This window comes from Daphnia carinata, chromosome 1 (genome assembly GCF_022539665.2).
Source record: "Daphnia carinata strain CSIRO-1 chromosome 1, CSIRO_AGI_Dcar_HiC_V3, whole genome shotgun sequence".
NCBI lineage: Eukaryota > Metazoa > Arthropoda > Branchiopoda > Diplostraca > Daphniidae > Daphnia > Daphnia carinata.
Genome location: NC_081331.1, coordinates 11,553,561 through 11,567,622, shown reverse-complemented (window position 1 = coordinate 11,567,622; position 14,062 = coordinate 11,553,561). Strand labels below are relative to the sequence as shown.

Below are 14,062 nucleotides of genomic sequence, written 5' to 3'. Positions count from 1 at the left end.
ATAGGGTAACGGTTTGTTCCGACTTTGAAAACTACGGAACGCGAAATAAACCTCTGTTTTTTCAGTACTTCGAGTAGCACCATTTATTATTCTTTGCTTTAAGACGTAAAGTACACCAGGAGTAATCACTCAGCTTACCTTTGCACAAGAGGAGCTTGCAATTTCGGGAAGGCAACACCTTTCCAACGTTTTCATTTCCTGCCAAATTTGCTTAAAATCCATTTATTTGAAAAATTCATTAATTCGGTGTATTTCAAAAACGATTGACTTAATAACAAAAAGAACAATTTTCCCGGAATCAGTATTCAATTTTGAATATATCCTGTGATTTTCACCCGATTCCGACGAATGTCAGTGTTTGTTGAAGAAAATTTTAAGCCCTTCTAATGAATAAGCCCGACTAATAAATAAGCCCGACTTTCCTTATTCATTCGTTTTTTGCGTTTAGTTTAAAAACCATGAGACCAATTAGAAAATAAATTTGATTTTCATGATCAGCATTCAATTCAGAATCGGAATCATATATTTTAAGTGAAATTTAAATTTTGGCCAAAAATGAAAAAGTGGGAAGGCTATAGCCTTCCTACTTTTGTCAAAATCGGTCAAAAACGAAATCTCTTAGAATTCGACAAAAATCACAGGGTATAATCAAAATTGAACGCTGATTTTGATTCTGTGATTTGTTTTCTCGATAAACCAGCCGTTACAAAAATAATGGACAAAAAAGATTTCTGCCTCATAGGGCTAGCGCTGTAACGTACTGGCGCGCTAGCATTGTTTCAAATATTCGGTGCATTTAATAACGATTAACTTCATGGAAAAAAAATAGCAATTTTTCCGAAATCAGCATTCAATTTTGAGCATATCCTGTGATATTCAATCAATTCCGACGAGTGTCAGTTTTTGTAGAAGGAAATTTTAAGCCCGACTAATAAATAAGCCCGATTTTCCTTATTCATTTGTTTTTTGCGTTTAGTTTAAAAACCATGAGACCAATTAGAAAATAAATTTGATTTTCATGATCAGCATTCAATTCTGAATCGGAATCATATATTTTAAGTGAAATTTAAATTTTGGCCAAAAATGAAAAAGTGGGAAGGCTATAGCCTTCCTACTTTTGTCAAAATCGGTCAAAAACGAAATCTCTTGCAATTCAGTGAAACTCACACGGTATAATAAAAATTGAACGCTGATTTCGAGTCAACTATTAGTTTTCTTCTTAACCCAGCTGTTTTGAAAATAAAAGAAAACAAAGTACCAATGCTAAATTAAGGATTTTATAAAAATACAAAATTGGTGGAAAAGTTGGGCTTATTTTGTCGGGCTTATTTTGAGGCCCAGCAGTTTGACGAAAAAGGAATACCTTTTGGAATTCTATAAAAAAAATTACACCTTATACTCAAAATTAAACGCTGATTTCAGAACAGTTGTTCTTTTTTTCGTGTACATTATTTGTTCTTTATCGTTGGTGTGAATTTGTGAATAACATGTTATTTGGCGCGTCATTAATTAGTCAGTTCGCGACGATTGCCGGTTATATAAATTATATTACATTAATAAAGGCATTGAATTATTCGACAAAATCTGAACTGCCCTAGTGGTTTATTAGAAACCTACGAAAATATTCGATTGTGAACAGACTAAAACTAACAATTGTGCGGGGTGGTGGGAGTAAAATAATTCTACCAAAACGGTAGATCGACAAAGGCACTCAATATGTAGAACAAGAAACTTGCCAAGTATTAATAATATTTCATTTTTAAAAATCTCAAACAACGGAAGAGAATTGGTCCCGTAGGTAAATGCGTAATCGGAATGAATGCCTGGAATTTAGGATGAAGAAGCCGCTTCAAGTTCGGAATTGCGCTTCAGTTCTCGACGATGAATTCGTTTATGGGTAGACAAGGCAGAGCGTACAGAAAAGCGGGCATGGCACTTTTGGCATTCGTATGGTTTGTTCCCTGTATCTATGGATAGAAAACGGTGAAATGCTAATTCGAAACAAAAACAAAATTTTACATCTTACGTGTGTTCATGTGATCCAACAAGAACGGTTTCTGTTTGAAAGCAGCCGGGCATTGATCACACTTGAAAGGCTTTTCGCCCGTATGGTTTCTCATGTGCACCTACAGATATAAAAACATGCTGGTATTAAAAATAGCCCCAAAAGGCTTCAAGCTGTTTTGCATTACCTTCAATCCCTGCTTTAGACGAAAAGATTTATCGCATTCCGGACAGGGATAAGGCTTGTCGTTCGTGTGGTGACGCACATGGTACAGATATGGCTATAATCGTCGTATGTTAAAAGGTGAGTACAGCAGCCTTTGTTAATCACGTGACTACCTTACCGTATGACACCCGTATTCCCGATTGCAGAAAATACACTTGTAGATTTTTGCCGTATTTCTCGACTTTGAATTATCAAGTCCTTCGCAGCCGTGTCCTACTAGTTCTGTAGCCGAAGGAAATGATTCACCACAGTGCTGACACGGAAAAGATGTGCCACCTTTCTGCCCTTCGCAGGCGTGCATCTCGAGAAGTTTTTCACTTTCAAAGTACTTGGCACACACCCGACATGAAGGTGCATTGCCATCGGCGGTAAGGCTAAGGCTGAGTAAATGGCGAGCACTTTCTTCTTCTTCTTCCTTCTTTTCACGGTGCCGATTAATGTGTGCCTTGAGTGAAACGCGGCTCACTTCCTTGTGACAAATGTCACATGTCACTCGGGGTAGGTTCTTATGCACCATACGTACATGATGACGCAGGATATCGCTCGATTTGTACTTTCGGTGGCATACATCGCATTCGAACTGCAAGAAATTGTTAATGGCAATCTTTTTAAATATTGTTATAGATTATACCTTCTTCTCGGAGCTATGACTGTACATGTGCAACTCGAGATACTTTTTGTGTCTGAAACGCTTGCCACACAGCTCGCAACACAAGTTCTTGACCGGTTTAAAGTCAGAATGACGTTCACGGATGTGTGTCCTTAAAGAGCAGAGCATTACGTAAGATCTTCCACATTCCTCGCAATGGTACTTGCGCTCAGTATTTTTTCCCTGACACTGCGCGCGATGAGCCTCGGCTTTTTGTTCAGTATAGTAACTCTTGTGACATTGGTCACACTTGAAGGGTGCCACTAAAGACAGGAAACAAATTATGCATGATTATAACTGAATGAGGAAATAACTGTAATTATACTCACATCCGGAGTACGCGATATGGTGCTTGTAACTGCTCTCGCTGCTGAAAGTTTTGTTGCAATGCGTACAAAAGTAAGTGTTGGTATCGAAATGCTTTTTCTTGTGGGCTGTCAATATCGAAGTGCGAGAGCACTTTTTTTTACAGACGCTGCAGGTCAAGGTACGCCTTTCTTCTTCCTTAAGGACCCACAGCTTAGCTACAAGTAAAAGCAGTCATTAATATCGTGGTAAAATTCGATAAATGAAATCTTACGAGTATTTTCTGTCTCAAATTCCTCTTCAGATGACGAAGTCGATTCTTCCTCTTCAACAATTGTCGATAAAGACAAATCGTTCTCTGTTTGATTCACTGCATCTTCGGGTAAGGCCGGCGAGGACACCGTTCCATTTTCAGGAGTAGACTCCTTAGAAGGCACTTGAATGGACTTTTCGACAACATCTATTAGGTTTTTGATGCCATCGCTCTTATTAATAACTAAAATTTTAGAAGATAAGCAGTTTTCTAGTAGCGCGGGAGCATCCTCATGGTTTTCCTTCAGTTTGTTTTGTTCATCATTTTTGGAAGACGTGAAAATTTCTGTCTCGATATTATTGTTGCCTTCAATAACTTCGGCAACAGATTCTTTAGATTGCACCAATAACAAACTTGATGGATTTGTATAATCAGAAAGCTCCGAACTTGGTTCAACAGGTGCTAGTGACCGAACGTTCACTACAATTGGACGGAACTCTTCGTTTCCTTCTCCTTTATTTCCTCTCACTGTTTTTCTTTTATTTTTTTTCTTGTTTCTGTTATTGTTGTCATCTTCATTGTTTTCCAGATTTCCAGTTACACCTGCCAATCTTCTTCTTTTTGAGGCTCTTGTGGTTCTCATATCTTCAAACTCAGTTTCTTCCAATAGATGGTCTGGAGCAGAAGATTTTTCGTTATTAAAGCTCTCTAGTGTGGCAAAATTCGCTTCTTCATAATGTCTTCCTTCAGCATCATATTCCTCGTCAATTGGTTCTTCTTTGATCCCCAATGCAATATAGGCATTTGATTCAACTTGCGCCATCCTTACATTTTCATCAAGGCACTCATGGATCCTTAACACAGGTTGGGGAATCACCAACATCGGCTTGGAGGTTTTCAATTTGGCCAATTCATGGGAAGGCACACGTGTAGACTTGACCATCCTAGTATTCCTACTGGACCTTAAAGGCAGGTGAATAATGGAGCTCCTAGTTCTCCTTGGCTCCATTTCTAAACTATACAACACAAAAAAATTTAACAAGGATGAACAATACATTAGTGACGGGAATGGACCCACCTGTTGATAAATCCGCAACTCAAACAAAGTACAACGAAAACTAAAAATAACAAAACTAAAAAAGTAACTTAAAAAACAGACTACATCTACTTCAGCAACTTCTCTGCCTAGATCCAAAAACAAACAAAATAGATTCCAGTTCGCCTGGATATTATTTAAAAAACAGTTGAGTAGTAATATGTCGGCTGTATGTCCGAAACGTCCGAACATTTAACAACCAAACAATATAAGCCCGCCCCAACCACCTATTTAGTGGAGAGATTGGTGGAACACGAGAGTCTAATGCGTGGGCATAATGGCATAGGAAGGGTTTTGTGAAATCATAATGAAACTATCCTTCTGGTCTTCATAAAAGTTAAGCACATTTTTTTAAATATTTTGACAAATACCGCAAAATCTGTTGTTCAATTGGCAATAGACATAAGTCTGCGTGCGCTTTTCCATTCAATCTAGATCTAGAATTCTAGATGACTGGTACCGGTGTAAGATATTTTGCCAATAGATGGCGTTGTGGTGATGGAGCTTTTAATGGGTTATTTTCGTCTGCTTCATTTCGCCCATGTAATGGAGATTCAATCTGGGTGTCTTTCTCAAAACTCTGAGTCTGGTTATTCGAATGATTAAAAAAGTAAAAAAGAAATTTCGTTATGGTTAAATAATGTTTTATAATGTTTATGACATATTATTAATACTTGACAAGTTTCTTGTTCTACATATTGAGTGCCTTCGTCGATGGACCTTTTTGATAGAATTAATTTACTCCCACTACCTCGCATAGTTGTTAGTTTTAGTCTGTTCACAATCGAATATTTTCGTAGGTTTCTAATAAACCACAAGGGCAGTTCAGATATTGTCGAATAATTCAATGCGTTTATTCATATATATAATTTATATAACCGGCAGTCGTCGCGAACTGACTAATTAATGACGCGCCGAATAACTACATATTATTCACAAATTCACACCCACGATAAAGAACAAATAATGTACACGAAATATCATCACAACAATCACCGATCCAATGTCCAGGATATATCGTAAGAGAATTCTTCAAATCACTAACAACTGAGCTATAAACATGAACAAAAAAATCTTCCATAGGAAATTCTGTGCTAACAAAAATACTAAATTGTGGGAAAACAACCGGCTTTGAATGTTGCCAGGGAATAATAGAAATAATTTATACTCTAGTCACCGTTATTTTCTCGATATCACTGCTAGACTTGACGCGTCGGTGCTTATCCGCTTGCGAAGTTTTGAGCGTCCAATCTCTGGCGTCGGAGTAGATTGAAGATGAGCTAGCCGACGCAGGAGCTCCTATAGTGTCTGAACTATTGGCTATCAAGGCATCACAATCATCCGCCGTTGTTATATTCCCATTTGCTGAGGCCGTCGCCGCAGCCGCTGCCACAGCTCGATCTTGCTTAATCTTTCGACCGAATGCCCTGCTTAATGATGCCTACAGAACGGAACAAAATTGACTAAAGTCCAATGTATGGCAGATAAAGAAAACTCTCACGTGAAAGCTCGCTTTAACATTTGATTTGATGCCAAACATGCCGTTATTTTCCGCCGAACGGCCATAAACTTCATCTTGATTAGGGTCACTTGACACCAATCCGGTGGTGAAAGAACGTGACAAATTTCGACCTAAACTAGCATTGCCGTCCATTTTTTCCACCCGTTTGCGCTCACTTCGCGCTTGTCGACTACGTTGTTCGTATCTTGCTCTGTTGGGCCATAAATCATAAAATTTTATCACCCCGAATCAAATAAGGGAAAATAATGATTAAAGTTTCCCACTATTTACCGGGTTATTTGGACGAGTGATTCCAACTCAGTAGCTAAATGGCGACGTATTATATTCTTTGACGTGGGAATACCCATGGCTGTTGCCATGACGTCAGCATTGAAAGTAGGATCCAGAACGACCAAAGCGCCGTGAATGCCACTTTCTGTTATAAGACAAACGACAAAACTTAAGGAAAGACGTAGCATGAAGCTGAACGAAAAAATGGATACAAATTACCTCTGAGATTGTCGGCGTATTCGGCCAGGTCGATGCCCCGCGCCCAGGTGATAAAGCGCTGGTTGGTCCACACCAGCGGATCACAGTCGATCTCCTCACATTGCCTACGTCTTTCGTTGATCGCTTGACGGTCGTATTTGATCATACGGAGGAAGGTGATGCCGTGCACGATTGAAGTTTGATGAGCTTTTCGAGTCACACCCAAGTGTTTCTCCAATTCACGTTTGGTCAAATTATCCAGTAATCGAGCGTCCATCAGGCAGGTACGAAACGCATCAGCGTACTGTGTGTTTCAGATCGAAATAAATATCTATTTTAATGACCTATCATTAAATTTTGATCATTTCACACGTTACCTGGGTCAGCCCAATGTCGGATAGCCACTCGTTGGCTACCCACGAATTTCCCAGTGTTGACAACAGCGGATAACGGACCGGTTGTCCAGGCCTTCGTTCTTCGATCGCAAGTCGAACTTTTTTCCGATGCATGGCGTGATTGAGTCCCAGACCGGCTTCGATTTCTGCGTCTGACAGCTCAAGTAAAACCCTGCCACTTTTGATGTTTTCAGCACAAGCGGATAGATAACGGCCCATGCCCATTCCGAATTCTAACCAGGCCAGGACATGCCCAGCTTTCCAACGTTCTACAGCCCAACTCTGAGCTTCGTCCCAGAATCGGAACCGGTCGGCTACCGTTTCTTCCGTCAGCGGCGTTGTGCATAATGAACTCCTCGGCGACCAACTTCGCCTTGAATCCCGTTGAGGAGGACCTTATTTTCAAAATCAACCACAATGTCAGTCAAAGTTTGTTGGATAAAATGAAACAATCGCGTGATCCAGTTGTCCTAAATATCTAAAGAATTCGGTGTCTAAGTAGGGCGTTGCGACAGTTCAAGGGTCGACGCAGACAATCACTGTACGTTTAAAAATAACTATCATTTTGTTTTCTTTTCTTTTAATGAGCGTAATTAAATCTATGAAGAAAAATTATACCACGACGGTTACAGACCAATACTTTATGACATTATAAAAAGCTACTCGACCTAAATGAACTTCCCAGCAACACGAATTCGGACACTTGAGCACGGCTATCTCTTTTTGAAAGGCGAGAATGTGTAATTCAAATGTCAAATGTTCCTTAAAAAAGGGAGGGTTTTGTCATAACTATTGTCTGCGCGTGTGTCGAGACCACACTCGCAGCCAGTGCTACAATTGGGCGGTAGCGGTTAGTGAGCAGATCACGCAACATCTACCAAGCGAGAAAGCGCCGGTGATTTTGACACTTGGACATGCACGTTCATAGTCACGCTACGTATGCACAAAAAAAAAAATGTTGGGTTGAACACCGAATTTAATAACGAAGACCTTTTAGGTAATTGATTTTCTTAGAAGTAATGATAACCGAAAAGTGTACCACGTTACCTTCATAGATGGAGAGATCGAGCGTTTTGCGTTGCTTGCTGGCACGAGAAAATACTCGAGAAATGCTGCCCCACGTTCCACTGTTGCGCGACATCGATTTGTTCAAAATGAGTTTGTTTGTCGTTTTACTTCCAAAACTGGCCAAACTCAGCTGGTCGGTCGACCTTAGTTTTCGTTATGAAATTGATCGAATAAAAGAGCACTTTAAAAAGACAAGCTTTGTCAGCATAACTAAACAGGATCTCACATACTTCCAACCCGAGTCGGATGCCAAGGACTGGCCCGTCATCTCATCAGGTTTCCTGACGTCACCGGAACCCGTCGTGGTTGCCGACACTGTGACAATTTACATAAAAGAACGAGTTAAAAAAAAGAGTAAACAAAAAAAAAAAATATATATATAATTAAAAAAAAATAGGAGAATACTCTTGGGCCATTCAAAAGTAATTGGAGAAAAATTGAAACTTACGCAAACTACCGGGCACGATTGAACTCATAGAAAGAGAATCAACGTCAGCCATCAGTTGATCGACTAAAGCTGCTGCTAAAGCTGCGCCTTTGCACAATAACAAAATAACCATCAAAATGGGGAGGGCTAGCAAATTGCTCATTCTACTCTACTCTGTTTAAATTCGGAACGTAGTTCCTATTAAAAGCTATATTTAGCTCCTAACATGCATTAGCCTATATGCGTAAATGTCATTGAGTCCTCGTCAGCAGTCGCCTTCATTATTAGATTTCGTACTGTTCTCTCTTCCAATGCAAGCAAAAACTTTGATCAAACGCCAATCTTGACGTTACTCGGCAATTATTCTTCATTGGCCAATATACCCGACGTCACGTTCAAAAGCAATTCCAGACAGTGGAACTTGCCCAATCATGGATCGCCATGATTAGACACTTTAAAAAAAGGGGAGAGTGGTGTGAAGTGTCACTAAAATTACATTTTGAATGGCACTACCATAAAAAGTGGGACAAAATATTGTCGATGGCCTCGATCTCTGAATCGCTTTTAAAGGACAAACCATACCGTCATGATTATTGGGTGCGGTTATCGAGGACATGGCCGCAGTTGTTGCCTGCTGACTCTCGTTGCTGCTACTGTGATCGATCCGCGAATAAAGAGGCTCGTCGCAAGCGTCCGAAACGACGGCAGCGCTGTCCATGGAACTGATGCTGGACCTCTTTTGTTTCGCCGTAATGGCTGCGGGTTGGCGTTGTTGTTGCTGGTTGCTGCTGGGTGCCGTGATTGCTATCGTTGGTGAAATCCGCTGGTTGGCCATCTGCTGTTGCTGACGGCTCAGCTGCATGCGGACCTGGCAATTATTTCCAACGATAAATTTCGGATTTCTATTAACGTCTCGACGCGTCATTGATTTGGCTTTAAAATTGTATGCTTTTCTTTATGTTTTTTTTTTTTTTTTACCTGAGCAAGTTCTTCTTGAAGTTGTTCGATTTTGGCGTCGCGGGCCGTCAATTGAGTTGTCACGGTGAGACAACGTTCGGCTTCGTCTCGTGCGTGCCGCAGTATCGTCCATTTTTCACGTTCTGCTTCGTTACGTTCTTGTATTAATTGACGCAGCGCAGCTTCACTTTCCCGCATCCGCTGAAAAACACATCATCGTTTTATTACTCTTTTCTCCGACCTCTTGAAAAGGAATTGTAAATCACAGGAAGATTTCATCATGTTGCGAATGAAAGAATAACGCGACAAGGCTTTAATTGAATCAACCCTTTCAAGGTTAACGAAAAGCAATAAGTCTAGGATACACACACAAAAAAAAACACGTTTGGTGAAAAGATAACGAGTCTACACAGAATAGAAAAGGCGGTTGTAGCCAATTATGCATATTTTATGCGAACAAGCACAGGACCTGCTGCTGTGGGGCCTCTCAATTTTGCAGCCTCTCTTTCAAAAGTATTGATCTGTTTGCTGGGTTTAGATGGCGAAACCAAATCCAAATTCAATGGCAGATTATTATCCGGGTGGTAATCAAGAAAGTCTTTGTCTTATCTTCTCTCTCCCATTTTTTACGAAATGATTGAAGACGGAGGGGCTCAGCACTATTTTCACGTCTTTTACGATCCCTTCTTTTTTTCGCCGTTGTTGACGAGTTGCATCCTTTCTGTCGCTCTTCAAATGTCAAGAGCTTTCTTTCGTCTTTTCTCGGGTCGAACTATTGGATTTGAGAGAGCTTGTTCTTATACACATCTGTCTCACCAATATAGAGCCTCGTTCACTTCACACACGCAAGAAGAACGAATTCGTAGAAAATAAATAAAATAGAATACACACAAACTGAACGATATTTCTTATTTGTTCTGTTTTGTTTCACAATCCCCTAAATGGAATTCTTCCTTTTATAGGAAGCTTTCCGCAAGAATGGGCTTTGGAAATCTATTTGTTGGTTGTGTTCGATCCTTCAACATCTCCTTTCATTATGCACAGTTCAATTCATTGCACAACTGGTGACTGATACAGTCGCTTACGTATTCGAAAATGGGAAACAAAATTTGCATTTATCTATCTCGTTAGCACCAACTCTTACAAGGTCTTTTTTTTTTTCTTTCTAGAGCTTCAGCAAACGACTTGGATGATAAAATTAACTTTAAAGAGAAACAAGAGATAATAACAAGGTTGGGGATCGTGCTCACAGTTGTCTACAGGTACGCAAGAACGTGTTACAAGCTTCATTAATAGGGCTTCTGAGGGTATATGCGGTACGTGAGTTGAAAGGTAGACAGACCTCCCGACCGCATTTCCCTCCGGAAAATGAGAGAGTAGGGATATGCGGTGTAGCAGTCGACGAAAGAGGGTTACAATCATGTAACTCTCCTTCCGGGAAATACCGACAATTTAATGGCGAGAGATAGAAAAAAAAAACAAAAAAAAACGTTCTTGAAGAAAGACTGACTTTTTGACCTGCAATACGTTCCCTCTATACTTACTAAGTTAATATTATAGTTTTCGATATAAAACGTCAACTCACCTTTTCGTAGGCGCGGATGAACTCTCTCAACTCTTTCTCTTTATCTTCTAGCGTAGCATAGAGTTGTTTCATTTGATTCAGCACGTCAAATTTTTCTGCTTTCAATCGTTTCCTGTCCGCTTTCAGAGCTGAAAAGGGCAAAACAAAACAAATTGAAAAAGAAAATGGGAGAAAAACAATATCTACAAAATCTATTAAAAACACAAAAAGGAAACAAAAACATGTCTATCCCAGTGGAAGCAAAGAAGGATTCCAACAGTCTTTATCGATCCACAAGAGTTTGCGCAGCGCGTTTCGAGCTTGAGCAAACAAAACGGGCGGTGGAACAACATTAGAACTTTGTCACGTGGCTGATTGTTTGCATCTGGCATGTGTACGTGTAGCCAGAATTATGTGCCCTGTTATATTTGTCTGAACGCACTTTATTTAGATAGCATCGAGACGAAAGAGCTCCTCCAAAGAGGAATTCGTTGGCGGCCGAAATCTTTTGTCAAAAGGATTTTTTCCTTTTTTTTCTTTTTAACGTTGGAACTCGTCGAGAAAAAGAAAAAAAAAAGACTCTTGAATAGATTTCCGATGACGAGTAAATTTGGGCAATGGAGATTTTTACAAATTCACGACATTCACAGAGCACGCGGGCACGGAGAAAAATCGGCCGCTTTTCAAATCATCAAACGAGTCACGTTCAATGGAGTCGCTCATGTGATTTATCGAGTTGGAAAACATTGAGTTTAAATTTCTTCCCCTCCAAAAAAAAGTGCATTATACACCAACCTGAGAGAGCTTCGCGTGCATGTTTCAATTCCGTTTCCAGATTCTTGATATGCTGTTGTGTCGCTTTAACGTCGTCCGTCGCTTCACCTGACGTCCCATTGAACTTTTCCCCATTCGTTTTTGGCAACGAAGTCGTTCGTCCACCATCTCCATTGATGGTCGACATGTCGTCAAACCTGAAACAAAAGAGACCCCACAAATAAGCAAACATTAAAAGAAAACTAAATTCTAAAGGAAGAGTTTCATACTTGATCGAATTTCTCTGGCCACATGATTGACACAATCTCAAATTACGACATCTGTTAGTCACTTATATTCCATAAGGGGGGCAAAAATGCGGCTGAGAAAAGCTTACTGATCAACTTACTACCATAGCATTCGACTTCTTAAGGTGGATAGTATTTTTCCGGTGTGTTATTTAAAGAGGGTTGCCTCTTTTTATGGGTCGTCTTACAATAGGTTGGACATGTGTGTGTATTCACCAAAAGTCCGGATTGCTGACCGAAACTCGAGATTAGGGAGGGTGGTGGGAGGCACAACTTTTGGTCGCGGGAAAATCTTTAGATCAATACCAGAAAAAGCACACCGTGATATTCCTGGCCCATCACCTGAGAGCTCTTTAGTACATACAAAAGGTGCCAGCCGCGTAAGAATAGACCACATCAGCCATTTTCGAACGATGGCCCACGGCTAATCAAAAAGGAAGGGGGGGGGGAAATGGAGGGCATTTCCTTGGGGTGGAATGGGGGAGAAAAAAAAAAGCGAAGGTTGTCTAGATAACGCACCTTTCGTTCGGTTAAAGATAGGTAGAGACACCTTTAAGAGAGGGAGAGCAATCTTTTGGACTCAAAACAAAGAAAAAACAAAAGGTTCTTCTAAAACATATTAGCGGTTGGGTTTTGTACTTTATCGGTCGACAGTGAAAGACAGAGAGATGTTGAAGCATTCCAAAGACGTTGATAGCTTACCTGTAGATCTGTAGGGCCGAGAAGAATCAACCGCCGAAGGCTCCCCCCCTTCAACTGATTATTTCTTTTTTTTTTCTTTAACACACACACTTTTTCTTCTCTTCAATTGAATGACTGCATTGAAGCGGATCTCACCACAAAACCAAATGATTATTCACGTGACATAATGCGAACTCGAGCGGAAAAAAACTTTTTTTCTTCACACGGAAAAAATATTAAAAAACCGCAACGGAAAGAACTTTTCACCCATACAATGTAAAAAAAACGTAACAAATATTACAGATAAAAAAAAGGGCCGAAAATAATGAAGGTGCACACGGTGGAGACACACCAAGAGCCAAAAACAAACCGGCACCGAGTCCTACCGACTTCTATCGTCTACTGGTTTACTCCATCCAGAGGGTTGGCCCATAGTATCTCACGTTCAGTTTAGGTTCCCACTGGCGACAGTAGGCTTGTCGGAAAGTATACACTGGTGTGCGAGTAAGACGCTCTTGCTAAGTGCCAGCACTGGCCTTTGGTTCCACCAAAAGTCAAGCCCAATTTAAAGCGGTTTTTTTTTTCCAGCGATCCGTTCGAGTGTTCTCGTCTCACGTTGTGGAGCTAGGAAGGGGGGAGAGTCTTCCCAACTCCGCCGGCGTTTCTACTCACTATCCAATATTCCTTTTCTTTTTTTTTTTTCTCTTTTTCTCTCGTCACAGAGACACACACCCAACTGTATTGATCGTTTTCATCATCCAGCGTTACCAGACACTTGGAAGCGCGCGGCGCTGATTCGTCACACAACTCCCGGTTGCTTCCTCGCCGATGGGACGCACGTACGAACTAGCAACTCGTTTACTTATTACTAGGATGAGTCATACGTTCGTTTCCCCGAATTCAGTTGAACAATAGCTCGGCAATTGTAAATAGATTACCATTCTCTGAATGAAACATAGGCTCGAAAGTTATTGGATCTTCAACGTGGATATTTAAACTTGGAGAAAAGGTTTAGTGTCAGGTCACATTGCTTGAACCTCGTGGTTTCGTGATCCATTAGAATACACACAACTTTTTATTCTTCCGGTCTGAAAGTCTGCCTTTTTGGACAGAACCACGTGAAAGAGATGCACACACGCACACAAGGGTGACTTATGGCTACATCTTTTTGGGGGGAAATGAGAAAAAAAATAAGCTCCGTCAGTTCTGGCTGTGGTGCCAAATCGGTGCAATGTGAGAAAAAAAAAGTAAGAAATAAAGAACAAAAAAAAAGCGCGGGATGATGAGGACAAGACGGACATCCATCTTTCAGCATAACAGGCTCTTTTCATATCAGTCCCCTTTGATGTTTTGTCTTCACAGTCTTTTAACTTTTCCCTGCCGTT

At 40.5% G+C, this 14,062-nt stretch overlaps 2 protein-coding genes across 5 annotated transcripts; both read right to left on the bottom strand.

Moving 5' to 3' along the window:
- Positions 1 to 1,585: 1,585 nt before the first annotated feature.
- On the bottom strand, positions 1,586 to 4,720 carry LOC130693987 (zinc finger protein 431-like). Of its 2 annotated transcripts, none has more exons than XM_057517147.2 (8): positions 4,517 to 4,720; positions 3,460 to 4,454; positions 3,209 to 3,403; positions 2,862 to 3,142; positions 2,349 to 2,810; positions 2,193 to 2,285; positions 2,027 to 2,126; positions 1,586 to 1,967 (listed from the first exon to the last, which is right to left on the bottom strand). In XM_057517147.2, the coding sequence occupies exons 2-8, from the start codon at positions 4,445 to 4,447 to the stop codon at positions 1,831 to 1,833; spliced, it is 2,256 nt and encodes a 751-aa protein (XP_057373130.1). In that variant the 5' UTR covers positions 4,448 to 4,454; positions 4,517 to 4,720; the 3' UTR covers positions 1,586 to 1,830. The 2 variants fall into 2 exon arrangements, with proteins under 2 accessions (XP_057373130.1, XP_059351134.1); XM_059495151.1 differs by having other exon boundaries at positions 3,460 to 4,449; positions 4,517 to 4,719.
- Positions 4,721 to 5,366: 646 nt separating this feature from the next.
- On the bottom strand, positions 5,367 to 13,056 carry LOC130693949 (kazrin-like). Of its 3 annotated transcripts, none has more exons than XM_057517123.2 (13): positions 12,699 to 13,056; positions 11,731 to 11,906; positions 10,957 to 11,084; positions 9,393 to 9,572; positions 8,997 to 9,282; positions 8,436 to 8,522; positions 8,218 to 8,302; positions 7,967 to 8,130; positions 6,902 to 7,314; positions 6,546 to 6,828; positions 6,327 to 6,471; positions 6,036 to 6,246; positions 5,367 to 5,975 (listed from the first exon to the last, which is right to left on the bottom strand). In XM_057517123.2, exons 2-13 carry the CDS (start codon positions 11,894 to 11,896, stop codon positions 5,697 to 5,699), a joined length of 2,427 nt encoding a protein of 808 aa, XP_057373106.1. In that variant the 5' UTR covers positions 11,897 to 11,906; positions 12,699 to 13,056; the 3' UTR covers positions 5,367 to 5,696. The 3 variants fall into 3 exon arrangements, with proteins under 3 accessions (XP_057373106.1, XP_057373110.1, XP_057373112.1); XM_057517127.2 differs by having other exon boundaries at positions 8,436 to 8,516; XM_057517129.2 differs by lacking the exon at positions 8,436 to 8,522 and having other exon boundaries at positions 12,699 to 13,054.
- Positions 13,057 to 14,062: the final 1,006 nt, after the last annotated feature.